This window comes from Stegostoma tigrinum, chromosome 34 (assembly GCF_030684315.1).
Source record: "Stegostoma tigrinum isolate sSteTig4 chromosome 34, sSteTig4.hap1, whole genome shotgun sequence".
NCBI lineage: Eukaryota > Metazoa > Chordata > Chondrichthyes > Orectolobiformes > Stegostomatidae > Stegostoma > Stegostoma tigrinum.
In genome coordinates this window covers 25,156,359-25,182,209 of record NC_081387.1, presented here as the reverse complement: position 1 = coordinate 25,182,209, position 25,851 = coordinate 25,156,359, and the positions used below count along the sequence as shown (strand labels likewise).

Genomic DNA, 25,851 nt, shown 5'->3' with positions numbered 1-25,851 from the left:
TAAAATATCCTGTCATCCTGGACTTTGCAGAAGCTTTGAAATCATATGTGTCACCATCTCTCTTTTGATCTGTCCATCTTGCTGCAGTTTTAAAGGGCCATGGTGAGGCCACATTTGAGTTTTGTATGCAGTTTTGGTCTTCTAGTCTGAGGAAGGGCATTCTTGCTATAGAGGGAGTCCAGCAAAGATTCACCAGACTGATTCCAGGGATGGCAGAGCTGACATATGAGGAAAGACTGGATCGACTGGGCTGCACTTGCTGGAATTCGGAAGAATTAAGAACAATCTCACAGAAACATATCAAATCCTGATGCGACTGGACAGGCTAGATGTAGGAAGAATGTTCTCAATGTTGGTGAAGTCCAGAACTAAGGGTCACTATCTAAGAATAAGGGCTAAGCCATTCAGTACTGAGATGAGGAAGTATTTCTTCACTGGGAGGGTTGTGAACCGTTGGAATTCTCTCCCTTGGGGCCAGTTCTGTAGATATATTCAAGAGGGGGCTGAACTGGCCCTTGCTGCTAAAGTGATCAAAGGGCTTGGGGAAAGGGTAGGAATGGAATACTGAGATTGCATAATCAGCCATGATCGTATTGAATGGTGGTGTAGGTTCGAAGGGCCGAATGGTCTACTCCTACACCTATTTTCTGTGTTTCCATGTTTCTACCCCTAATTCTGTCTGTGTTTCTCGAAGCTCTCTCTCTCTCTCTGTTGTTATGTTTCTCATATCTCTCTCTCTCTCTCCCTGCCCTTAAGTGTAGCCACAGTTTTAACTCGTCCCTCTGTACGTTCACCCTGTCACCCTTTCTCGTCTCTCTCTCTCTCTGTTCTCTACATAGAAGTCTCTCTCCATCTATCTATCTACCTACCTCTCCTCCGTAGGCCTATGCGTCTCTCCCTCTCTCACTTTCATTCTGGGTAATTTGGGGATTGGAATGGGCGTGAAACAGCAGTCTGCATTTGTACGCTATGAAAGCGGTTGAATGAGTTCTGTTTGGATTTGTTCTCGCCTGTCTCACTGCACAATTGTAACCTGTCGGCACGTAATTTTTATTTGGATCAAATTATTTCCCAGTAACGGGCTGGATTATAATCCAGTCATAATTTACAGTGACTTCCCCACAGATTCCGGACAGTCTTGATTGTTATAGGTTTATCTCAAAGGATTGAATGAATCCACTTTGGAAAGTCCCCAGTCCCGCCCCCTTAAAGTGGTTTCCCTTTGGGAGGTTTATAATGAAGGGGAAATCGATCACAGAGAGCACAACAAGAGTCCATCCACAATGCCACTAAAGGAACATTTTGAAAAAAGTCTCATGTCCTATTCGGTGGCAGTGACTGCTCTCTTCATCTGTTCCAACATTGCCCTGGCCTTGTACGTTCGCAGGTTTGGTTTCCAGGTAAGCAAATTCTCTCTCACGATGTTCGCTCTCCGCTCCGACAACGTGCTGCTGACTAACTGTCGCTTGAAACAGTTGTTCATCCTCTTTGATTAAGAAATGCTCACGGGGCGGATATGCAGTGAGTATTCAAACACCTTCACCAGAGAGTTAGCACTGACGATCGAAGTGCAGCACTCCCTCAGTACTGACTGCCCGACAGTGCAGCACTTCCTTCATACTAACCCTCTGACAATGTGGCCCTCCCTCAGGACTGACGCACGAGTGCAGCACTTCCTCAGTACTGGCCATCTCACAGTGCAGTTATCGCTCAGTATTGACCCACTGATAGTGAAGCATTTCCTCAGAACTGACCTTCTAACAGTGCAACACTCCCTCAGTACTGACCCCCTGACAGTGCAGCACTCCCTCAGTACTGACCCCCTGACAGTGCAGCACTCCCTCAGTACTGACCCTCTGACAGTGCAGCACTCCCTCAGTACTGACCCTCTGACAGTGCAGCACTCCCTCAGTACTGACCCTCTGACAGTGCAGCACTCCCTCAGTACTGACCCTCTGACAGTGCGGCACTCCCTCAGTACTGACCCTCTGACAGTGCAGCACTCCCTCGGTACTGACGCTCTGACAGTGCAGCACTCCCTCAGTACCGACCTTCTGACAGTGCAGCATTCCCTCAGTACTGACTCTCTGACAATGCAGCTGTTCCTCAGTACTGACCCTCTGACAGTACAGCAGTCCCTCATAATGACTCTCTGGCAGTGCAGCCCTCCCTCAGTACTGGCCATGTCACAGTGCAGTTATTCCTCAGTACTGATCCTCTGACAGTGCAGCAATCCCTCAGTGCTGACCTTCTGAGAGTGCGGCATTCCCTCAGTACTGACCGTCTCACAGTGCGGCACTCCCTCATTTCTGACTCTCTGACTGTGCAGCACTCCCTCAGTACTGATCCTGTGATGGTGCAGCACTTCCTCATTACTCTTCCTCTGACCGTGCAGTGCACCCACTGGCAATTCTGTTTCACAGTAAAATACCTTGACAATTATGATATGTCACTCTGGCAGCCGGTTATGGCTATATTGATCAGGCCCTGATCTCCTCGGCCCATTAGCAGTGCTGTTCAGAGATTTGGCTCATCTAGGAGGCAATCTCACAACCCATCTACTAGTGGGTTTCCCTGGGAAGTCTACCCCACTGTTTCACTCCACAGTGTCAAGCATGCAGCCGAGTTGTACAAAGAACATCACATCCTTTTTGCTCCAGAGTGAAATACACAGAATGTCATGTCTTCCTTCACCCGCCTCATCTTGATTCCGCCAAACCCTGTTCAAACTGGTCCTGGATAAATTGCTGCAAGGTGTTCAAACCAAATTCCATCATTTGAAACTTAATAGCCTGTCCCCTTGACTGTCCTCCCTCCTGTCATGCCAAAGGGCCTGTGACGGACAATTTACAGAGTTCAGACATTGTCTGTTCAATAAAGGTGCAGGTGACAACAGTTAAAAACCTGAGAAACAAAAACTTTGTGAAAATAAATATCTGCCTGAGCATTGACAAGAGTGAGTCTTGTTATTCTCTGGGATTCGGTTCATCAAAGCCTTGGAGTCTGGGTTCAGTGTTACCTGTTTACTGACATGTTTATTCCTGTTTGTTAAATGCCTGCAAATTATAACTGACTCTTCTTCCCGTCAAATCATTGATTTTTGCAACCATAGGATATATTCATCACTGGCTGGGCCTAGCATTTGTTAACTGTCCCTATTGCTCTTGAATTGCTGCAGCCCATCTGCTATCGGTTGACCCGCAATGCCATTAGGGAAGGAATTCCAGGATTTTGACACAGTGACAGTGAAGGAGCGGTGATATATTTCCAAGTCAGGATTCTGAGTGGCTTGGAGGGGAACCTAAGGTGGTGATGTTCCCATATACCTGCTGCTCTTGTCCTGGGTGGAAGTCATGGGTTTTGAAGGTGATGACTGAGGAGTTTTAGTGAATTTCTGCAGTTCATTTTGCAGATAGTATACACTTCTGCTGCTAAGGCCCGAGCTGGAGTGAGTAGATGCAGTGGTATCGTGCCAGCTTCGTGGTTATGGATAGTACTTTGTTTACAAACTGTCCTTCTGCTTTTTCTAAATGGCTGCACACAAAGGCATCCTGAGATTACTTTCAAACAGGGCGGGGGAGTGTCTCATGGCCCACAGAGTGCATTTGAAGATATTTCGTACACTGTGGGAAGTTCTCTGTCTAGAAATCCCTCCAGTCACCTGCCTGAGGACTTCCCTCTGTCAGCGTTGTCAGCCACAGGGAAATGGTTGCATTAGTGTCGGTTCATGGTGGTTGCTGTCTCTGAGTTAGAGAGAGCCGCTAGAACACCAACTCCTACTCACCTACCACCTCGAATTTGAGGGAGGCCAGAATCAGAATTTTATGAGGACTACACCTCAGGAAGTGCAACAAACACAGATCCTCAACTTGTAACATGCTATACGTTAAGAAAATAAAGAATGGGCCTTTGGCGAACAACTTTGTGAGAGTCATAGAGTCATAGTGTCATATAGCATGGATACAGGCCATTTGGTCCAACCAGTCCATGCTGAACATAATCCTAAACTAAGCTAGCCCCATCTGCTTGTTCCTGGCCCATATCCCTTCAAACCTTTCCTATTCATGCACTTATCTAATTTCAATTGTACCCACATCCACCACTTCCTTAGGAAGTACCTTCCACTCACAAACCACACACTGTGTAAAAACGGTTTGCCCTTACGTCTTTTTTAAATCATTCTCCTCCCATTTTAAGACATAACCTCTAGACTTGAAATCCTCCATCCTAGGGAAGAGACACCCACCATTAATCTTATCTGTATCCACCATGAAATTGTTAACCTCTGTAAGCGCACATCTCAACCTCTGACCTTCCAGTGAAAAAAGCCTCAGCCCATCCAGCCTCTCTTTTAACTCAAACCCTCCATTCCCATCAACATCCTGGAAAATCTCTTCTGACCCCTGTTCAGCTTAATAATCTCCATCCTAAAACTGGGAACTTCAGAATATTCTATCACAGCCTGCAATCGGGGCTCTTGAACAGTAGGCCCGTTCATTCTGTCACCGAAAGAAGGGAATCCGCTCATCGCATTTCTCCTTGTGGGATTTTGCTGTGTCATTCCTGCATGTCAAAAGTGGCTGTGTGTGTGTGTGTGTGTGTGGCACACAACTGTCTGTGGCTGAGCATCAAAAAGACTTTGTTGGCTGTAAAAGCTGGAAGGATACACAGAGCTGTGGTCAGGCCAGGTCTGTATTTAATAAATGCACACAAACAGGCCTTACTTGTCATGAGTGTATTCACAGGAACCCTATCAACTCCAGTCCAGTTCTGCACAAATATCTTCTGCCTATTGAGCCTGGTCCACCATTCAATACTATCATAGCTGATCAATCGTTCCACATTCTTATTTATCCTGATGACTGTCGAGAAGACTAACTGAACAGACTGGAGTCGTTTTTCCTTGGAACAGAGGGGACCGAGGATGGACATGTTTGAGATGTTTAACATGATGGTGCGCACAGACAGGGTAGACAGAAAGAAACGTTTCCCCTTGGTCAAGGGGTCAATGAGTGGTGGAGGCATTGATTGAAGGTTAGAGGCAGGAGGTTTTGTGGGGATGTGAGGAAGAGCATTTTCACCTGGAGGGTGTTGGGAATATGGAACTCACTACCTGCGAGGGTGGGAGAGACAAGAACCCTCATCACATTTCAGAAGAATTTAGACCAGCTGGTAAATAGGATGCAAATAGTTGGAGATAACACAGTGGGAAGCTGGATGAACACAGCAGGCCAAGCAGCATCAGAGGAGCAGGAAAGTTTGACGTTTTGGGTAGAGACCGGCACAGACTCAATGGGCTGAAGGGCTTTTTTTTTTCTGCCACCCTCTGTGACTCCAAGACACCCCACAGCAAGTTGCATTCAACGCAGTATCTGTGCTGGAGACAGAAACAAGAGATAATGTTTTAACAGAAAGGTTCTGGGGAAAAGTTGCCCCAAACTGAAATGTGAACTCTCGTTCTCCCTCTCCCGCAGAAATTGCCTGAACTGATCTGTGAAAGCACTGAACGAGTCTCATCCCTTTTCCCAGAGTTTTGCCCATACTCCCACTTGCCTTGGTGTCACAAGTACAGTTTCTCTTATAGCCACATTTGTTTTTGTTTTATTTTTTGGATGTCCAGCATCCACAGTATTTTGGTTGTTAATCAGGAATGTATGAGACGACTACCTGACCTCTGCCGGCCATTCATAACCATTATCTCCCTTTCACTTTTCAGTGCCTTAACTTCCAGCTAAGAAGCTCAAACACCAGTCACGGTAAGGCAACCCTGCTGAATGGTATCTTGTTTGCTCACACACACACAGACTTGAAGGCCAAAGGCCTACTCTTCTACATTTTCTTAGTTAACAAAAAAGCCCCCAAGGCTTTCACAGGTGCAGTTATCAAACAGAATTTGATATTGAGCTGTGTGAGGAGATATTAGTGAGAGTTACTCACAACTCAAAAGGGGTGGGAGTAAGTTATACAAGACTGAGCTGCTAAACTCTAAGGAAGGAATTTCAGAGTCTGGCCTCCCCTGTTGTACTTGTCAAAATCTGTGTTTTTCCACAGGCCAGAGCGTAGAAATCTCAGAGTTATTTGTGGCTGCAGGAGATTAGAGTTGGGGAGGATTGAGGTGGGAGGTAAGATGGCCTTGAACACAAGGATGGGAATTTTCAAGTCAAATCTCAGTTCAGCTAGGAGTTGAGAGGAGCCATGGAGCACAGTCGTGAATGGGCGAATAGAAGATGCAAGAGGTCTTTGTCTAACACTGAGCCAAAAGGACCGTGCAGTGAGGTCTCAGTGCCACGCTAGGAGCGTCAGTCAAGTTGCTGGATTGGAACAGCAGTGCTAGGAGCTCCATATTGACTGAATGGAATCAATCTTGTCCTCAATCAATCAGTAATGAAGGTTAGGAGGAATTTTACATTGTGGGAAAAATGTTTGTGAAGCACAACGTTTCCTGTCTTGTGATTTGTATCAAAATACCTGGGTGGAAAGGCTCTCCTGTGTCACTATTGGACAACTGATGTGGGTTGGATTATCTGAGGAAAAGGAGCAAGCCATTCAACCCATTGAGCCTGTTCTGTAATTCAGCAAGACCTTTTATATCTCACTTTGTTCTTTCATGGGGCATGTTCATGACTGGATAGTCTATTTCTTGAATAGAGAAACACTCGGGGCCAGTTCAGATGGCAGTTACATTGCTGTGGGTCTGGAGCCACATGTAGGCCAAACTGCCCTGAGGGACATCAGTCAACAGACATTTTTTTTTATAAAAAGCAATTTCATGGTTACTATTACTTAGACTCACTTTTGATTGCAATTTCACCTGTTGCTGTAGTGGGATTTGATCCCATGACTTCTGGACCTTATCAATCAACTAGTCTACGGACAATTCTGTTACTCCACTGCTCCACTGACCCCTCACCCTCCAAGCTGGTTCTGGCTTCAACTTTCCTGTCCACACCCCCTCCCGAAATATCCCTCACTTTGTTGATTATAAATTCACTGAACTTAGACTTTTAAAAATTCATTGATCGACTGCTGTCCGGGGAATAGAAGTAAAAAGATTAATAATCCAGTGAGAGAGGATATTCCTTCTCAGAGATAGTAAGAACTGCTGATTCTGGAGTCTGAGATAACACAGTGTGGAGTTGGAGGAACACAGCAGGCCAGGCAGCATCAGAGAAGCAGGAAAGCTGACATTTCAGGCCAGGACAGTTCTTCAGAAAATCTCACAGAAACGTCCGCTTTCCTGCTCCCCTGATGTTGCCTGGCCTGCTGTGTTCCTCCAGCTCCACACCGTGTTGTCTCAGATTCCTTCTCACCTCTGTTTTAAATAGGAGACCCTTCATAAACTAAATTCCACCACAAGGGAGAGAAATCGTCTCCACGTCCACATTAATAAGTTCCTTCAGCATCCAACCTCTCTGTAAGATCAGCCTCTCGTTCTCCTAAACCCGCACAACAGGTTTTGCCTAAACTGCTCAGTCTTTCCTCATAAAACAAACAGACTTTTTCTTTAAATTACTCATTCACAGGATGAGGGTTTATTGACTCATCTCAAAAGGCAGTTAAGAGTCAATTATGTTTGTGTGGGTCTGGAGTCACGTCGGCCAGACCAGGTAAGGCTGGGAGATTTCCTTCCCTGAAAGCCATTAGTGAACCCGATGAGCTTTCCCCCAACAATTGTTAATGGTTTCCAGTCATCATTAGACTCTCAATTCCAGATTTTTATTGAATTTAATCTCCACCAACAGCAGGATTCAAACCAAGTCCTCAGGACATAAACTGAGTCTCTGGTTTAGTGGCCTGGTGACAATACCATGAGGCCCCTGCTTGTTCAAAATGTTCAGATCACATTGGACACTGTTAAGCAGGTTTGAGTTGGTTGGGTTGACAAAGAGAAAAAAAGAACAAAAGAGAAGTATAGCATAGGAACAGGCCCTTTGGCCCTCCAAGCCAGTAATGATCATCATGCCCTGACTAAACTAAAAAACAAACCTTCTACCCTTATTCGGTCAGTATACCTCTATTTCCTCCCTATTCATGTAATCATCCAGATGCCTCTTCTATGTCACCAGTGTGCCTGCTTCCACCACCTCCTCTGGCAGTGCGTTCCAGGATCCTACCATTCTCTGCATAAAAATCTTCCCTCGCACATCTCCCTTAAACTTTTCTCCTCTCATTTTGAACCTGTGCCCCCCTGTAGTTGAAATGTCAATCCTGGGAAAAAGCCTCTGACTACCCACCCTATCTGTGCCTCTCATAATTTTGTAGACCACTATCAGGTCTCCCCTCAGCCTCCGTCTTTCCAGTGCAAACAATCCTAGCCTTTTTAACCTTTCCTCATGGACAATGCTTTGGAGACCAGGCAACATCCTGGTGAACCTTCTCTATACTCTCTCCAAAGCTTCCATGTCCTTCTGGCAATGTGGTGACCAAAACTGCACGCAATACTCCAAAAGCAAGAGTTTTATATAGCTGCAACATGGCTTGCTAACTCATGTACTCCATGCCCTGGGTGTTGAAGGCAAGCATGCCATATGCCTTCTGAGTCACCTTGGCCACCTGTGTTGCCACTTTTAGGAAATCGTGGACCTGCATGCCCAGATGTGTTTGATCCTGAACTCCTACTCGGTCATAGTAAGTGTAATGCTGGGAATTCCGCCCTATCCAACAGGATTCCTTCTCCAAATGTTTGGTTGAACCGCTCCCTTCCTCCCAAGTGATACTATGTGGTGCAAAAGACAGAGTGTTGAGACAGTGTTAGAACTGGACTGTGTGACAGTGAGGGCAGATATCGTACAGGGAGTGCTACTTAGTGGGAATGCTGCACGGAGAGGCCAGGTTTTCCAACTTGTTACAGTGCACCTGGGTGTGGGCCGCCTGAGAGAGATCAGGTGGAGGGATGGGAAGTGAGATTTCACAACATCTCCCTCCCTGTGCCTGACATTTGATTTCATCTCACTTTAGCTGGAATGTGGCTCAGCCGACTACCGAAGTCCACCACCTACTGCCCTCAGCTTACCGTCCTGGGCTGTGGCAGTTGGCCTACCTGTGCCTCCAGTTTTGTTCCGGTACCCCACCCTAAACTATCGTGAGCCTGTGAGTCCCATCGTGGGCATCTGCTGACCACATGGAGAGGACAGGAGGTTTGCCCACTCCCATGGTGAGGCTGTGATTCTGAGAGGATTGCCAGCTCGTTTCACACTTTGCCCAGTCATCAGTCCCCTCATTAGCAATGGGCACTGACTTACTGAGCCCCTGGTTAGATCAGTTTAATGATCGACATCTCACCCCTTTCAGAACGTCTCCTCACATGCGTTCGATTCATCATAAAAAGGACAAAGTGAGACCTGCATTCATATAACATTCTGGCCATGACCAGCAGGCAACTGCAAACCACACGTTTGACAAGGAGTGCAGTCACCCACTGTGACAGTGAGCAGATCATATGATGCTGATCAGGGATGAGTATTGGGCAAGGTGGCAGGGGGTAACTCCCTCAATCTTGTTTGTGGAAGCAGAGTGGGCGTCCTTGCCAGCCAACAGTGTGGCACTCCCTTAGTACTGCACTGGAGGGTCAGCAGCCTCAGAGCAGGATCTCAGGCCCTGGGGTAGGATCTGAACCTGCAACTTTGTGACCCACTGAGGAGGAGGATGAAGGTGAGGGCGGCAGGTGGGGACTTCAGTAGTCAGCTGAGCCACATTCCAGCTAAAGGAGATGAAATTGAATGTCAGGCATGGGGAGGGAGATGATGTGAAATCTCATTTCCCATCCCTCCACCCAATCTTTCTCAGGTGGCCCACACCCAGAACTGCCCACAGAGGTGGTGACCCATGGCCCATCCTCCGGGTGGCCACAAGTGAGTTCTTCCTTCCTAAGGTTGAGCCTCCATCAGTGTCCAGGTCCCTGGACTAGGTCACCCAGGGAGAGACAGAACCAGGCAGCTGAGGGTGTGGGCTGGGTGGGTTCCTCTCCATCACCTTGCAGCATCAGTTGGATTGAGTGCGAGTGTATCTCTGTAGACCCTCCTGGCCTGGCTGGAGCCCAGCGACCTGGACACTTGTGCAGCCCCTAGACCTGGGTCCTGGGTTTGCAACCTTAGGCTTAGGCCCAAGAGATCATGTCATGCTGTGTTGGCAGCGAGTTAGACCTCGAACCGTGTTCTCCATGAAGTATGTCACAAATCCCTGCAGTGGTAATTGTTTCTCCTAACTTGGCGGTGAGGACATTATCTATCTCAACCCCAGGGTGATGGAAAGACATCAATTTTATCTGTGTGTGCGCATCTATGTGTGTCTGTGTTTCTGTGTTCATGAATAAGGTCAATCATGTGCAATTTTTCTCTCTTGTCTTTTACAGAGCCACATTTTGATAGCAATTCTGTTAATTTGAAGTACCTGGGGAGCAGACAAGGTCGGGAGAAGCCAGTGGCTCACCTCACGGGTATGTGTCGGCTATGTTTTAAGAACTCCTGACCTGATGGTGCGGCGTCACTGTCGACTGTTACTTCTCCCTCTCCTGGTCAATGACAGTAAGAACTGCAGATGCTGGAGTCCAAGATAACACAGTGTAGATCTGGAGGAACACAGCAGGCTGGGCAGCATAAGAGGAGCAGGATGTTTCGGGTCAGGACCCTTCTTTAGAAAATCTCACAGATTTTCCTCCTCCTCTGATGCTGCCTGGCCTGCTGTGTTCCCCTCACCCAAGTTCCACACTGTTACCTCTCCTGGTCAGTGTTGCCTTTCTGTCTGTAGTAACCACTCTCACAGCACCCAGTCTCTCTCTCACACACACACATAGACATTCTCTCGCTCACATGCATACAAACCCAATATAGAATTGTACCCTGTATTTTTCTCTGCATTCTTTCTACGTGAATGAATCACTTTGCACCTCCCTGATGTTTTCACTTTCATTTTCCCTAATATCATGTATTGAGTTTCTCTGAACTCAGGCTTGATTATCATATGATGTTCAAAACCAGACTTTCTTACAATGTTCTGGACAAGGTCCTGTTCCATGATGGAGCTGTCAGAAATTGGAACAGTGTCAGGAATGTGTAGATGCTACTAACTCCACTCCCTTGCAACTGATTCCATTTCCTCACCCTGGGCACCGCCCCACCCCCTGACTGAGAGTTGATCCGAAATGTCCTGAACCAACATTAGGAACAACAATCTGATTTCCATCCCAGGTCAAGCACCTTCTCCATCACAAAGACGCATTTTGTCTGCCTTGCTTGACTCATGTGGACCTCAGTCCATCTATTACTGTGGCCCCCCTCCATGTCGCCTTCCTGAAATGACTTACGACAGCCTCTCCTGCCTGATCTCTCACCTTCAACCGTTCAAAACCCAAGTCTATCCAAAAGGCTGGAGTCTGTATCTCGATCCAGAGCAATCATCCATCACCCATCACTCTCTGTGTTTGTTGATTGAAATTGGCAGCCAGGCCAGCAATAACATCTTTTTAATATCCTTTTCATTGTTAAAACACTCCTGGTGAAGGCCATTCACTGCAGGATCCACCATCCCCTATGCTCTCTGTTTTGCTTCAAATCTGACTGTTGACCCTCCCAATTATAGCTTTAGTTTTAATTGTTCCCCCACCTTAGTCATGCCTAAATCTGCCACTTTCACTAACTCACTTTGCGTTTTTTTAGGGTTTTAAAACTGGGACAGAGTACAAGAGCACGGAGGTAATGTTGCATTTGTACCAGACACAGGTTAGACATCACCAGGAGAATTGTGGACAATTGTAGGCATCACGTTATAGGAAGGATATGGATGTGTGGGAGAGAGAGCAGACACGGTTTTCAAAAATGATTCCAGGGATGAGAAACTTCAGTTTTGAAGCCGGAACTGTCGCCCTTGGAGACGAGCAGGGTGGGAGGAGATCTGGTCAAAATTTTCATAAACACGAGGATTCTGGATTAGATAGGGAGAAACTGTTCACACTCGTAAAAGAAATGAGAAAAGGAAGGCACAGATTGAAGGTGATTGGCAAGAGAAACAAATGTGAGGTAAGAAAAATTGCTCAGCGAGTACTGAGGGCCTGGAAAGTGCTGCCTGATAATGTGGTGGAGTAGGTTCCAAGGAGACATTCAGGAAGAAATTGGGTGGTTCTTCAAAGGGAAAGAGTCTGCCGGATTATGGGAAAATGCAGGAGAATGACACAAAGTTGCTCATTCGGAGAGCCAGAGTGGGGACAATGGGCTGAATGGCCTTCTTGTGTAGCATAACATTTCTATGGTTATGTTTAAAACGGACCACTTTACAGTCGGGGGTGTAATCCTTTGGTCTGATAACTTCGGACGCGGCTCAGTCTCATGCTCTGCATGGGCAATCTGTGAGATTCAGAAACATCTTCGACACAATGACACGAAGGTAGCTGTGCAAATAAAGCTTGTTGTCGCTGTTGTCTGTAGATTTCCAACTGTCATCATGTGAGAACGCCTGAGATACTCGGTTTCTCCTGTCAGTTTGTGGCTCTGCCATCTGGAACACAGCCTGGTCCTGTCCTTGTGGAGGGAGTTGTCCCTGGGCTCCACTTTCAATTGAGAATTCTGACCTGAAAACATTACCTCTGCTTCCCTGCCCCTGCCTGAGCTTCTCTGGATTGATATGATTTCAGATTTCTGCAGCACTTTGCTGTTATGAAATTGTGGAAGTTTGTGTTGCTGAACTTTCAGGTTGTCTTTTGCTCAGAGCCATGTTGGTTTTGGTTAATATGTAGATGCCAGTTCCTCCAGGCCCCCTTCCTACCCCGGCCCAGGATTTGCATGTATTTGGAAAGGCACATACTGATTAGGAGTAGTCATTGTGTGTGGGAAATTGTGTCTCACTAACTTGACTGAGTTTTTTGAAGAAGTAATGAAGAAGATTGATGGGAGCAGAGTGGTCGACATGGTCTATCTGGGCTTCAGTAAGGCTTTTGAGAAGATTCTTCAAGGTAGACTGTTTTGCAAGGTTAGGTCATGTGGAATAGAGGACGAACTGCTGTCTGGATACAAAAGTAACTTAAAGGTAGAAGACTGAGGGTGATGGTGGAGGGTTGCTTTTTGGGTTGGAGACCTGTGCCACAAGGATCGATGCTGGGACCACTGCTTTTTGACATTTATATGAATGACTTGGATGTGAACATAGGAGGGATGGTCAGTAAGTTTGCAGATGACACCAAAATTGGAGGTGCCATTGGACAGGGAAGAATGTTACTTTGGAGTACAACAGGATCTTGATCAGATGAGCCAATGAGTGGCAGATGGAGTTTAATTTAGATAAAAGAGAGGTGCTGCATTTTGGACAGGCAAATCAGGGCAGGATTTCACATATTATGAAAAGGCCCTGAGGAGTGTTATTGAACAAACATACCTTGCAGTGCAGGTTCATAGTTCCTTGAAAGTAGAATTACGGGTAGATGCGATAGTGAAGAAGGCATTGGTATGCTTGCCTTTATTGCTTAATGCATTGAGTATAGGAATTGGGAGGTCATGTTGTGGCTGTACGGAACATTGCTTAGGCCACTTTTGGATTACTGCATGCAATTCGGGCCTCTTTGTTACAGGAAGAAAGGATGTTGTGAAATGTCAAAGGGTTTAGGAAAGATTTAGAAGGATGTTATTAGTGTTGGAGGGTTTGAGCTACTGGGAGAGGCTGAATAGGCTGGAACTATTTTCGCTGGAGGGTCGGAGGCTGAGGGGTAACCTTATAGAGGTTTATAAAATCATGAGGGGCATGGATAGGATGAATTTACAAGGTCTTTTCCCTGGGGTGGGGGAGTCCAAAATTAGAGGGCACAGTCTTAATGGGAGAGGGGAAAGATTTAAAAGGTACCTAAGGAGTAAGTTTTTTCACTCAGAGGGTGGTGGGTGTATGGAATCAGCTGCCAGAGGGAGTGGTGGAGACTGGTACAATTATAACATTTAAAAGGCATCCACATGGGTATATGAATAAGGATTTAGAGGGATACGGGCTAAATGCTGGCAAATGGGACTAGGAGAGCTGACCAGCACGGACGAGTTGGACTAAAGGGTCTGTTTCTGTGCTGTACATCTCTGTGACTTTATGAGTGAATAACAAATTGGCTAGGAGAGTGGAAAGCTATTAATAGAGACTGTTGGTGGCTGACAATGGGTTGTGTGTAATAGCAGACTATGTGTGATAATAAGGCCTGGTGTGTGGGGTAGGGGTTTAAGACAGAGGAGAGTTGAAGCCCTAAAGTTATTGAGCTCAATCATAAATCCTGAAGGCTGCAAGGTCCCCAAGCAGAAAATGAGGTGTTGTTCTTCCAGTTAGTGTCGTAGCAAGCCTGAGCCAGAGACATTGCTCAGGGAACAGGGCGGTGTGTTAAAGTGGCAGGCAACTGGAAGCTCGTTTTGCAAGCAGAACGTATATCTGCAAAGTGGTCACCCAATTTCTCCAGTGTCGAGAAGACCACATTGTGAGCAGTGAATGCAGTAGACTAGATTGTGGGAAGCGCGGGTGGAGTGCTGCTTTGCCTGGAAGGTGTGTTTGTGCCCTCGGATAATGAAGAGGGAAGAGGTAAATGGGCAAGTGTTATACTTTTGGCATTTGCAGAGCAAGGTGCTGTGGGGCTATTGGGGGTGGAGTTGTTGGGAGTGAAGGAGAAGTAAAGTTCTTTTGGTTTTTATTACTGCAACATGATAGTGCTCAGATTTTAATCTGGTCCTTTTCTTCACAAGCTTGAAGCAGTATAGATTGAGGTTGGGCATGAATATTTCATGGTAGTTTATATGATTGCTCACAAGTCAGAACTCATTGTACAATTTATAATTATTACAAAAGACCTTTTTTCTAAAGAATGCATCCGAGCCCTTTGTGAGTCATATTTCAGTGGAGAGAAAGAGGTGTAGCAACCTGACATGAGACAGGACCGAAGATGGAGAGTAAAGAAGATAGGTGGAGAGGGTGTAGGTGGGGAGGTAGGGAGGGGATAGGTCAGTCCAGGGAAGACGGACAGGTCAAGGAGGTGGGATGAGGTTAGTAGGTAGCTGGGGGTGCGGCTTGGGGTGGGAGGAAGGGATGGGTGAGAGGAAGAGCCGGTTAGGGAGGCAGAGACAGGTTGGACTAATACACCTCCTCCCACCCACCCTCCTGCAAAAATTCCATCCCCTATTCCCAATTCCTCCGCCTCCGCCGCATCTGCTCCCACGATAAGACATTCCACTCCCGCACATCCCAGATGTCCAAGTTCTTTAAGGACCGCAACTTTCCCCCCACGGTGATTGAGAACGCCCTTGACCGCGTCTCCCGCATTTCCCGCGACAAATCCCTCACACCCCGCCCCCGCCACAACCGCCCCAAGAGGATCCCCCTCGTTCTCACACACCACCCCACCAACCTCCGGATACAACGCATTATCCTCCGACACTTCCGCCATTTACAATCCGACCCCACCACCCAAGACATTTTTCCATCCCCTCCCCTGTCTGCTTTCCGGAGAGACCACTCTCTCCGTGACTCCCTTGTTCGCTCCACACTGCCCTCCAACCCCACCACACCCGGCACCTTCCCCTGCAACCGCAGGAAATGCTACACTTGTCCCCACACCTCCTCCCTCACCCCCATCCCAGGCCCCAAGATGACATTCCACATTAAGCAGAGGTTCACCTGCACATCTGCCAATGTGGTATACTGCATCCACTGTACCCGGTGCGGCTTCCTCTACATTGGGGAAACCAAGCGGAGGCTTGGGGACCGCTTTGCAGAACACCTCCGCTCAGTTCGCAACAAACAACTGCACCTCCCAGTCGCAAACCATTTCCACTCCCCCTCCCATTCTCTTGATGACATGTCCATCATGGGCCTCCTGCACTGCCACAATGATGCCACCCGAAGGTTGCAGGAACAGCAACTCATATTCCGCCTGGGAACCCTGCAGCCATATGGTATCAATGTGGACTTCACCAGTTTCAAAATCTCCCCTTCCCCTACTGCATCCCTAAACCAGCCCAGTTCATCCCCTCCCCCCACTGCACCACACAACCAGCACAGCTCTTCCCCCCCACCCACTGCATCCCAAAACCAGTCCAACCTGTCTCTGCCTCCCTAACCGGCTCTTCCTCTCACCCATCCCTTCCTCCCACCCCAAGCCGCACCCCCAGCTACCTACTAACCTCATCCCACCTCCTTGACCTGTCCGTCTTCCCTGGACTGACCTATCCCCTCCCTACCTCCCCACCTACACCCTCTCCACCTATCTTCTTTACTCTCCATCTTCGGTCCGCCTCCCCCTCTCTCCCTATTTATTCCAGTTCCCTCCCCCCATCCCCCTCTCTGATGAAGGGTCTAGGCCCGAAACGTCAGCTTTTGTGCTCCTGAGATGCTGCTTGGCCTGCTGTGTTCATCCAGCCTCACATTTTATTATCTTGGAGTCTCCAGCATCTGCAGTTCCCATTATCTCTGACATGAGACAGGCTGGGGTGGGGGAGGTGAGAACAACTTCCGAATTGAGGAGAGGAGAGGCAGAGAAGGTTTCAAGAGCGAATTCTTTGTTCTTTGGAATTCCAGGGCTGGAGGCCCAGTTACCAATAGAATCACAGAACAGTGCTGAAAGAAACCATTCGGTCCATTGTGTGTGTACTAACTCTTTGAATGGACATTTTCCTCAAAACCTGTACATCCTTCCTTTCAAATAATAAATTCCCTCTCAAATGGCCTGCCTCAGCCACACTCTCATGCAGTACATTGTAGACCCAGACCACTCTCAGCAAGCATACAGACAAGGAATGAGAGCAGGCCTCTCAGCCTTTCAAACCTGCTCCATCATTCAATAAGATCATGGCTAATCTGATTCAAACCTCAACTCCACAATCCTACTTATCACAAATAATTTTTCATTGCCCTCGTTAATCTAGAATCTAAATATCTCGGAATTCAGGCACATAATTCTTTGGAAGTTTGCATCACATAGTGGTTAAGAAGCCATTTGGCATGCTTGCCTCCATCACTCAGCCCGTTGAGTGTAGAAGTTGGGACACTATGTTGAGGTTATCCAGGATATTGGTGAAGCCTCTTTAGGAGTACTGTGCCCGCTTCTGGTCACCCAGATATAGGAAGGATACTATTAAACTGGAGTGCATTCAGAAAAGGTTTACCAGGATATAGCAAAGAATGAAGAGTTTGAGCTATTAGGAGAGACTGGATAGACTGGGGCTTTTCTCACTGCAGTGTAGGAGTTTGAGAGGTGACTATATAGGGGTTTATCAAATACTGAGGAGTATTGGTGAATGACAGATGTCTTTTCCCTAGGTCAGGGTATTTCAAGACTAGGGGTGTATTTTTAACATAAGAGGAGAAAGATTAGAAACAAACATTAGGGGCAATTCTCTTTCACAGAGAGTAGTTAATGTGTGGAATGAACTGGATGTGGTGGATATGGGCACAGTCACAAAGTTTAAAAGACGTTTGGATAAGTATGTGAATAGGAAAGATTTGGAGGAATATGGGCCAGGGGAAGGCAGGTGGGACTAGTTTGGTTTGAGATTAAATTCGGCATGGCCTGGGTGGACTGAAGGGTCTGTTTCCATGATGTATGAATCTATAACTCTGTTTGCAAAATACTTAAAGATTCTGCATGGTCTGCCTTTTGAGAAAAGGAATTCCAAAGAATTGCAACCCTCTGAGAGAGAAAAAAAAATGTTTCTGCATCTCTGTCTTAAATGGGTGATCCTTTATTTACAAATTATGACCCTGAGTTCTAGATTGTCTCAGAAGAAGAAACATTTTTTCAATATCCACCTGGTTAAGTCCCCTGAGGATCTGATATGTTTCGAGTGAGTCACGTCTGCCTCTTCTAAACTCCAGAATGTTTAGGCAAAAGGATAAAAGTTTCTCTTCATGTCTCTGTCTGCCTTGCTTGCCATTTACCTTAGATCTGTGCTCTATCGTTCTCAATAATTCCACTAATTGGAACAGTTTCTCCCGGCCTACTCTCTCTAGACTCCTCATGGTGTTGGAGAGTTTGACTCAACCTGCTGTTGAGGAAAACAGATCCAGTCTCTCCAACCTCGTAATTGAAGTCTCTCCTCCCCAGAATTGGTCTCAAAACTCGTTCTCTGCACCCTCTCTGATTCTATTCATGTCAGGAAAAAGAATTGGATTAAAATGTTAGCCCAATAGCAGCATTGTACCATTGTCTGTAGTTGTAGAAACTCTTCTGGTTCACTAATATGCTTTAGCATGGGAATTCCACTGTCATTACCTGGTCAGGCATTCATTTGACTCCAGACACACTTTGGTTGACTCTTAACTGCCCTCTGGAACGACCTTAGCGAGCCCACCACATTCAAGCAGCAATTAGGGATGGGCAATCTCACGTCCCGGGAAGAAATTAAAAAAAAACTTTCCAAAAAATATGCAGCCAGAATTGGACATGACACTCCAGTCGAGGCCAAACAGGTATAAGAATAAAGAACTGTGAATGCTGGGACTCGAAAAGAAAGACAGAAGACGATGGAGGTCCTCATCAGCTCTCCCTGCAGGCTTCAGGGCTCCGCACTGAAAAGAGAAATTGCCAGAAAAGGTCAACAGATCTGTAGAGAGAAATCAGACTTGATGTTTCAGGTCGAGAAACCCTTCCCTTAGAACTGCTTCAACACAAATACCACCCGTTCCCACCTGCTCTCAGTGCTGACAAACAGCTCCTGGACTTTAAACATTATCTCTGTTTAACTCTTGATCGGACCTGCTGAATTTCTTTAGCTTGTTCGGTTTGAGTTTTAAGTCAAACTGATGCCTTCTACAAGTTCAGCCTCACCCCCATGTTCACGTACATCATGTCTCCAGGGTACAGAGAAGGGAAGTGGGAGATGGGGCTGGAGAGCTGGGATGAGACAGGTGCAATCCGTAACTCCTGTCCCTGGGTGACTAACCCTGCCATTCTTTGTTTACAGGCCTGAAAGGTTGGAACGTGAGTGAGGAGGAGCAGTTCCAGGCCCTGGACTGGGCCATTGAGACCGGCATGGCCTACTCCAACATGGCATATGCAGACGGGCACCTACAGATCCCGCAGAGCGGCCTGTACTATGTGTACTCCCAGGTGGCCTTCTACCTACCCTCGTGTGAGGAGCTGGGGGTGCAGGAGTCCAGCACCAGTGTCCTGACCCACAATGTTTACAAGAGGGCAGACTCCTACCCCGAGCCCACTGTACTGCTGACTGCCACCAAGTCAGTGTGTGAGGGTGGCACAGGGGACTGGCATGTTGCCATCAGTCAGGGAGCCCTGTTTGTCCTGCAGGAGAGGGACAGGCTCTTCGTCACGGTCAACAAGATGGCCATGGTGGAGCATGTGGAGCAGAAAACCTTCTTTGGAGCATTTATGTTGTGAACTTGAGGGTGATCAGGTGGGCAAAAGAGAAAGGCACTACCCCACGAGGGTAGGGAGGGGTTCACCAGGGGCACTTGCCAAAAGACTTTTCCCCATTTGGGGAGGGGTAGATTCTGCCCATGGAAAGGTTATTGGGACAGAGATGATTAACTACAATACCCCCACCCCACAATCTGTCAGGTCAGCAGTTAGAGGGTTGAGATGATTGGGATGCATTTTGCCTGAGATGTGAGATCGGAGGAGGATGTGGCCATTCAGCCCCAATGAGACTGCCATTCAAGACCAACAGCTACATGAAAGCACCCCACTCCTGCAAGGCCCCTCCAAAGCCACTCACAATCCTGACTTCGATATATATTGCTGTTCATTCTCTGTCACTCAGACAAAATCTTGGAATTCCCTTTCCTAAGGGTATTCTGCAGCTCAAGAAGGCAGCTCACGACCACCTTCTCAAGGGTAACTAGGAATGGACAGTAAATGCTGGGCCCAGCCAGTGACACTGATGTGAATAAAAAGTAAGAAGAATCATGTTTGATCTGACCATAACCTCAGCTTCGCATTTCCACCTAACCCCTCCCCAATAACCTTTCACCTCTCTTTGCTCATCAGAATCTATCTACCTCTGCCTTAAATAAATATGCCAAAACCCTGTTTCTAACACCTTGTCAGGAAGTGAGTAACAAAGACTTGCAACCAACCTGAAATGTTTTTGGTCTCAAACACTAAACTGGACGACCTCCAATTATTAAACAGTGCCACCCACCCCCCACCCCCACCCCCGTTCTAAATCATCCCACAGGAGGAAACATCCTTTTGCCTGATCAGGATTACACGGGATTTTGCATATTTCAATCAAGTCTTCTCCTACTGTTCTAAACTCCAGATATACAAGCCTGGCCTCAAAACACAATCCACCTCAATTCTGATAATAATCCAGTCAACCTCTCTGAGCTAGTCCCTATACGTTTGTTAACTACTTTCAGCATGGTGACCAGGTCTGTGCTCACCACACAGTTCTCCAAGCTAGTAGGAACTGCAGATGCTGGAGAATCCAAGGTAACAAGGTGTAAGAGCTGTTTGCTGCTCGGCCTGCTGTTATCTCAAGTTATCCACGCTGGCTAGTTCATTCACACTGTTGTATTTGCCTAATGCAAACAAGCTTTGAGCACCATCTGATTGCTTACGTTTGCATTGAAGCAGCAGATTTCTGTTGGAAAACAACCTGTTCCACAGCAGAAAGAAAGACACACAGCAGTAACTTGCAATCAGAAACGAAAAGAACAGGAATCACTGGAATAGCTCAGCAAGTCTACAGTATCTGTGGTGAGGAATCGGAGTTAACGTTTTGGGTCGAGTGACCCTTGCTCAGACACCCACTTCCTACAGACAAAGGGGATAGCCATGGGTACCTGCATGCGCCCAAGCAATACCAGCCTCTTTGTAGTTTACGTGGAACAGTCCCTCTTCCGCACCTACACAGGCCCTAAACTCCACCTCTTCCTCCGTTACATTGACGACTGTGTTGGCGTCGCCTCGTGCTCCCACGAGGAGCTCGAATAGTTCATCCACTTCACCAACACCTTCCACCACAACCTTAAATTCACCTGGACCATCTCTAATACCCCTCTCTCCTTCTTGGACATCGCTGTCTTCATCTCTGGCAACCACCGAGAAACCAATATCCATTTCAAACCCACTGACTCCCACAGCTACCTAGAATACACCTCCTCCCTCCCACCTTCCCGCAAAAATGCCATCTTCCATTCCCAATTCCTTTGACTCCACTGCATCTGCTCCCTGGATGAAGCATTCCACTCCCGTACATCTCAGATGTCCTCGTTTTTCAAGGACCGCAACATCCCCCCGTCAGTGGTCGAGAACACCCTCGACCTTGTCTCCCACATTTCCCGCAACGCATCCCTCACACCCCATCCCGCAATAACAACCAAAACAGAATCCCCCCTCGTCCTCACATACCACCCCATCAACCTCCAGATCCAAAGCATCATCCTCCGACACTTCCGCCATCTGCAGTCCGACCCCACCACCAACATTCTTCCATCCCCACCTTTGTCTGCTTTCTAGAGGGACCACTTTCACTGTGACTTCCTTGTCCGCTCCACACTCCTCTCCAGCCCCACCACACGTGGCACTTTTCCCTGCAACCGCAAGAAGCACTACACTTGCCCCTACACCTCTTCACCCCCATCCCAGGCACCAAGAAGACTGTCCACATCAAACAGATGTTCACCTGCACATCTGCTGATGTGGTGTACTGTGTCCGCTGTACCTTTTGTGGCCTCCTTTACATCGGGGAAACCAAGCGGAGACTTGGGGACCACTTTGCACAGCACCTACACTCAATTCGCAACAAACAACTGCACCTCCCAGTCATGAACCATTTCAACACCCCCTCCCATTCCTCAGATGACATATACATCATGGGCCTCCTGCAGTGCCACAACAATGCCACCCGAAGGTTGCAGGAACAGCAACTCATATTCCGCTTGGGAACCCTGCAACCCAATGTTATCAATGTGGACTTCACAAGCTTCAAAATCTCCCCTTCCCCCACCACATCCCAAAACCGCCTCCCTGACCTGTCCTTCCTCTCACCTATCCCCTCCTCCCACCTCAAGCCCCACCCCCATCTCCTACTTACTAACTTCATCCCACCCCCTTGACCTGTCCATCCTCCCTGGACTGACCTATATCCTCCCTAACTCCCCACCTACACTCACCTTTACGGACTTTTTGACCTGTCTGTCTCCGCTCCACCTACCTTCTCATCTATCCATCTTCTATCCACCTCCCCATTTGTCCCTATTTATTTCAGAACCCCCCTTCCCCTCCCCCATTTCTGAAGAAGGGTCTAGGCCCAAAACGTCAGCTTTCCTGCTCCTCTGATGCTGCTGGCCTGCTGTGTTCATCCAGCTCTACACCTTGTTATCTCTGATCCAGATGCTGATCAAATAAAAGTGAGTGCAATGGGATTGGTTTCTAAAGAGGGTGTTACAGGAAGAGAGTGTGATTGAGAGATGAATGTCCACACAATTCCCTGTCATTGGTGACTAAGCTGTGCTTTTGTATCTTCAATGTATCCAGGGCAATTACTCCATTGTCAGCTACAGTGTCACAGTGGGGGAAGTCGTTCGAGCCTTTCCCCTCCCCTTCCTCCATACTCATCGAATTTCCAACACATCCCATGGATTTTGGATACACTGATAAACAGGATGTGCATGGCTCCCTGGGAGAGAGAATTACAAAGATTCATAAGCCTTCCAGCTAAGACATTTTTCTTCACCTCAGCCTGAAATGGTCAATCCGTTATTGTGAGACTGTGACCCATGCAATGTCCTAGATGACCCTCTGAGTGGCAGTGTGTGTAAAGGGGTACAGGGACAGTCTGTTAGCACTGAGGCGCTCAAGCGCTTTCAGAATGTTACATTTCAATAAGTTAATGAACTCTCTGTTTGGTTGCCAAATGGAGGCCATCGACAGGAAGGTGCTGCACAATTTATGTAATATGCCAATGTAATTTTATTTTCTTAATGTGCGGGGTTTTACACTGCATGCGGATTGTTAAACATGAGGGGCAACTATCAAAGCATTGTGCTGATCTGATGAATTTTGCATTTGGAATTTTTTCAGGTATTGTCTGCAGAAACTGAACCAGCAACTGGAATTCTGTGTTTGTCAGTTAGAGGTATATCTGAAAAAGACATTGAATTCACTACGTTAATGTACCTGAATTATGTCAGACCTTTCCCCGCTATGGGACTGGATGGGACAGTAGGTCAGACACTGTCTCCCTCTGGCGCTGGGTGGGACAGTGGATCAGAAACTGCCTCCCTCTGGCACTGGGTGGGTCAATGGGTCATGCACTCTCCTTTCTCCCTCTGGGAGTGAGATATGCTGGTCTGCCTGTTTTTGACTTTAGTGTAATCAGTAATAGATATAGGAAGTCATTGTATCTGCAATTACAATCAGACAACCATATCTTTGGGATTTCCAGGTCGGTCACTGCACTGATGGAGAGATTAAACATTTCCCACCTGTGACTTTGATTTGGACAAGTGTATTTAAATGGTCCTCCCACTGATTAGGGCTGTTCCAGGAGGTGGTACAATGAACACTGATACTCCCTGCGAAGGTGTCGTCATGTTGTAATAATGACATTCTGGGATGCCCTCATGTTTAGAATTTATTGCTGGGCCATAGCGCCCAGACTGAAATACAAGTCTTATGTTACCACTCTGCCATGACAGTTCATCTCTCACAACATCACAGTGTTCGTCCCGACACTGGCTCGCTGCCAGATAGCAGCATTCCATCAGCAAATCCTCTCCAATGATCGATTGGGGACTGGGAAAACACACCAGCATGGGGCTCCTGTGAGTTGGTGCTGTGTAAGAGGGGAGAGGGAGAGAGGTCTTCCAATCCTCCAATCTCGGAGCTGAATCCAGAGCATTGTGGCTTGGTATAGCTCACTCAGAGTCTGACTTGCTATGGCATTTACTTTGTAGTCTGGAAACACTCAAAGAAATGTCATGGACCATCATTCATGGCCCCCAGGGCTCTGAATGGCTGCAGGGAGGCGTGATTCCATTGACTGAGCAGCAGGGGGAACCATTGGTTTCACCCAGGGAGTTCCACAACAACAACTTGCATTTACCTTCTCCCCTGCCCCCTCCCCTTCTCCACTCACTGAGGAGGAATGACCCAAGGTCGATTGTGGTTTGAAAACGGCTCCCGCTGACATTCTGATCTTGTTGCTGCTGTGTTCCCTGCTGTGTCCCCCCCAACTCCCTGCCCAACTCCATTCTTGTTTCCAATTCCGTCCTTGGTCTGACGCCTGCCATCTGTCAAACCTCCTCCACCCCAACCACGCACTAGGATCTCTGTGCGCCCTTCCAAATTTCAGGCCCTCCCACATCCCACCATTTTGCTCTCTGATCCATGCCTGAAATTCCACCCCAATAACATTCCTCCTCTCAAACCCACTGAGGGTGGCCTCGCTGCAGAGTAAGAGGTTTTGTTGTTCTTTTGGAACTTACCATGCACCAAGTGGCCCTTGCATTTTCTCCATTGCAATATTTCAAAAATATTTCACTTTCCTTTGAGTAGTTTTCAAGGCATTGACGGGCGCAATATAAATACACGTTTTTAATTTGCTTTTCTTACAGTTCTGGAAATCAGGTGCAGGCCAATAGACACTGCTTCATTAGTACCTCATCCACTAGCATCCACTCCATGCACCACCAATACTCAATAGCAGCAGTGTGTAATATCTACAAAATGCAATGCACAAATTCACCAAAGATCCTTAGACAGCACCTTCCAAACACACGACCACCTCCATCTCGAAGGACAAGGGAAGCATATACATGGGAGCACCAAACCTGCAAGTTCCCCTCCAAGCCACTCACCATCCTAACTTGGAAATATATTACCCTTCCTTCACTCTCACTGGGTCGAAATCCTGGAATTTACCTCCCAGTGGCATTGTGCAAGTCCCTACAGCCCAATGGCTGCAGCGGTTCAAGAAGGTAGCTCACCACTACCATCTTACGTAAATTAGGGATGGGCTGTAAATGCTGGCCCAGTCAGTGATGCCCACAAGCTGAGATTGAACAGAAAATCCCAGCCTTGTTGAGCAATGGCATCAATGCGACTTAATGGAATGGATATATTAATGGCTCTGTTTACCTCCGTCTCCAAAAATTGTTTATAAACAAGAAACAGGAAAATTAATATTATAATAAATAGCAACCTAACCTTTGTAGGTGAAGTTCAGAGATTTATTTCTGCTGAATGAGTGCTGTAGCGTATGATTTGCATTTCCCTGCACACTTCCCATTGTGGGGAGAGTCAGACTGAGCGGCTGCTTTCCCACCAAGCCTTCATCTACCCACTACTATTATAGAATCATACCGTATAGAGGAGGTCCTTTGGCCCATTGAGTCTGTACCCTCAGAGATATGCAACTAGTCTCATTTTGGGCAAGAAGCCTAAAGCCTAGAATGTTACGACACTTCAAATGCTCATCCAAGCGCTTTCTAAAGGCTGTGATAGTTTCCACTTCAACTCCCCTCTTGGGCAGTGCAGCAAGGGAAGGGATAGTGAGACAGGCTGACAGCCTGTACTGGGGCTAGTCAGACTGAGAGCCTGTATTGAGGTTAGTTAGACAGGCCGAGAGCCTGTACTGAGGCTAATTAAACAAGCCGAGAGCCTGTACTGAGGTAAATTAGACAGGCTGAGTGCCTGTACCGGGGGTGGTTAGACAAGCCAACCATCTACTGAGGCTAGTTAGACAGTCCAATAGCCTGTAGTGAGGCTAATTAGACAAGCCAATAGCCTGTACTGAGGCTAGTTAGACAGGCTGAGCGCCTGTACCGAGGGTGGTTGGGCAGCATGAGAACCTGTGCTGAGGCTAGTTAGAGAATCCAGGAGCCTGCACTGAGGCTGGTTACAAAAACAGAAGTTGCTGGAAAAGCTCAGCAATATCGGCA

General features: G+C 47.3%; 1 protein-coding gene across 2 annotated transcripts; it reads left to right on the top strand.

Annotated features, from left to right (window-relative positions):
• The first annotated feature begins 1,277 nt into the window (after positions 1–1,277).
• Positions 1,278–22,998, top strand: LOC125446582 (tumor necrosis factor ligand superfamily member 15-like). Of its 2 annotated transcripts, XM_048520268.2 has the most exons (5): positions 1,278–1,400; positions 5,717–5,756; positions 10,352–10,435; positions 18,906–19,355; positions 22,445–22,998. In XM_048520268.2, exons 1-4 carry the CDS (start codon positions 1,284–1,286, stop codon positions 19,337–19,339), a joined length of 675 nt encoding a protein of 224 aa, XP_048376225.1. In that variant the 5' UTR covers positions 1,278–1,283; the 3' UTR covers positions 19,340–19,355; positions 22,445–22,998. The 2 variants fall into 2 exon arrangements, with proteins under 2 accessions (XP_048376225.1, XP_048376224.1); XM_048520267.2 differs by lacking the exon at positions 22,445–22,998 and having other exon boundaries at positions 18,906–19,970.
• The last annotated feature ends 2,853 nt before the right edge of the window (positions 22,999–25,851 follow it).

Bases quoted from the DNA above. Each gene is read 5' to 3' on its own strand.
- LOC125446582 (XM_048520268.2), top strand. From the start codon at position 1,284: ATGCCACTAAAGGAACATTTTGAAAAAAGTCTCATGTCCTATTCGGTG. The intron at 5,757-10,351 runs GTAAGGCAACCC...TGTCTTTTACAG, and splicing joins AAGCTCAAACACCAGTCACG to AGCCACATTTTGATAGCAAT. The intron at 10,436-18,905 runs GTATGTGTCGGC...CTTTGTTTACAG, and splicing joins GCCAGTGGCTCACCTCACGG to GCCTGAAAGGTTGGAACGTG.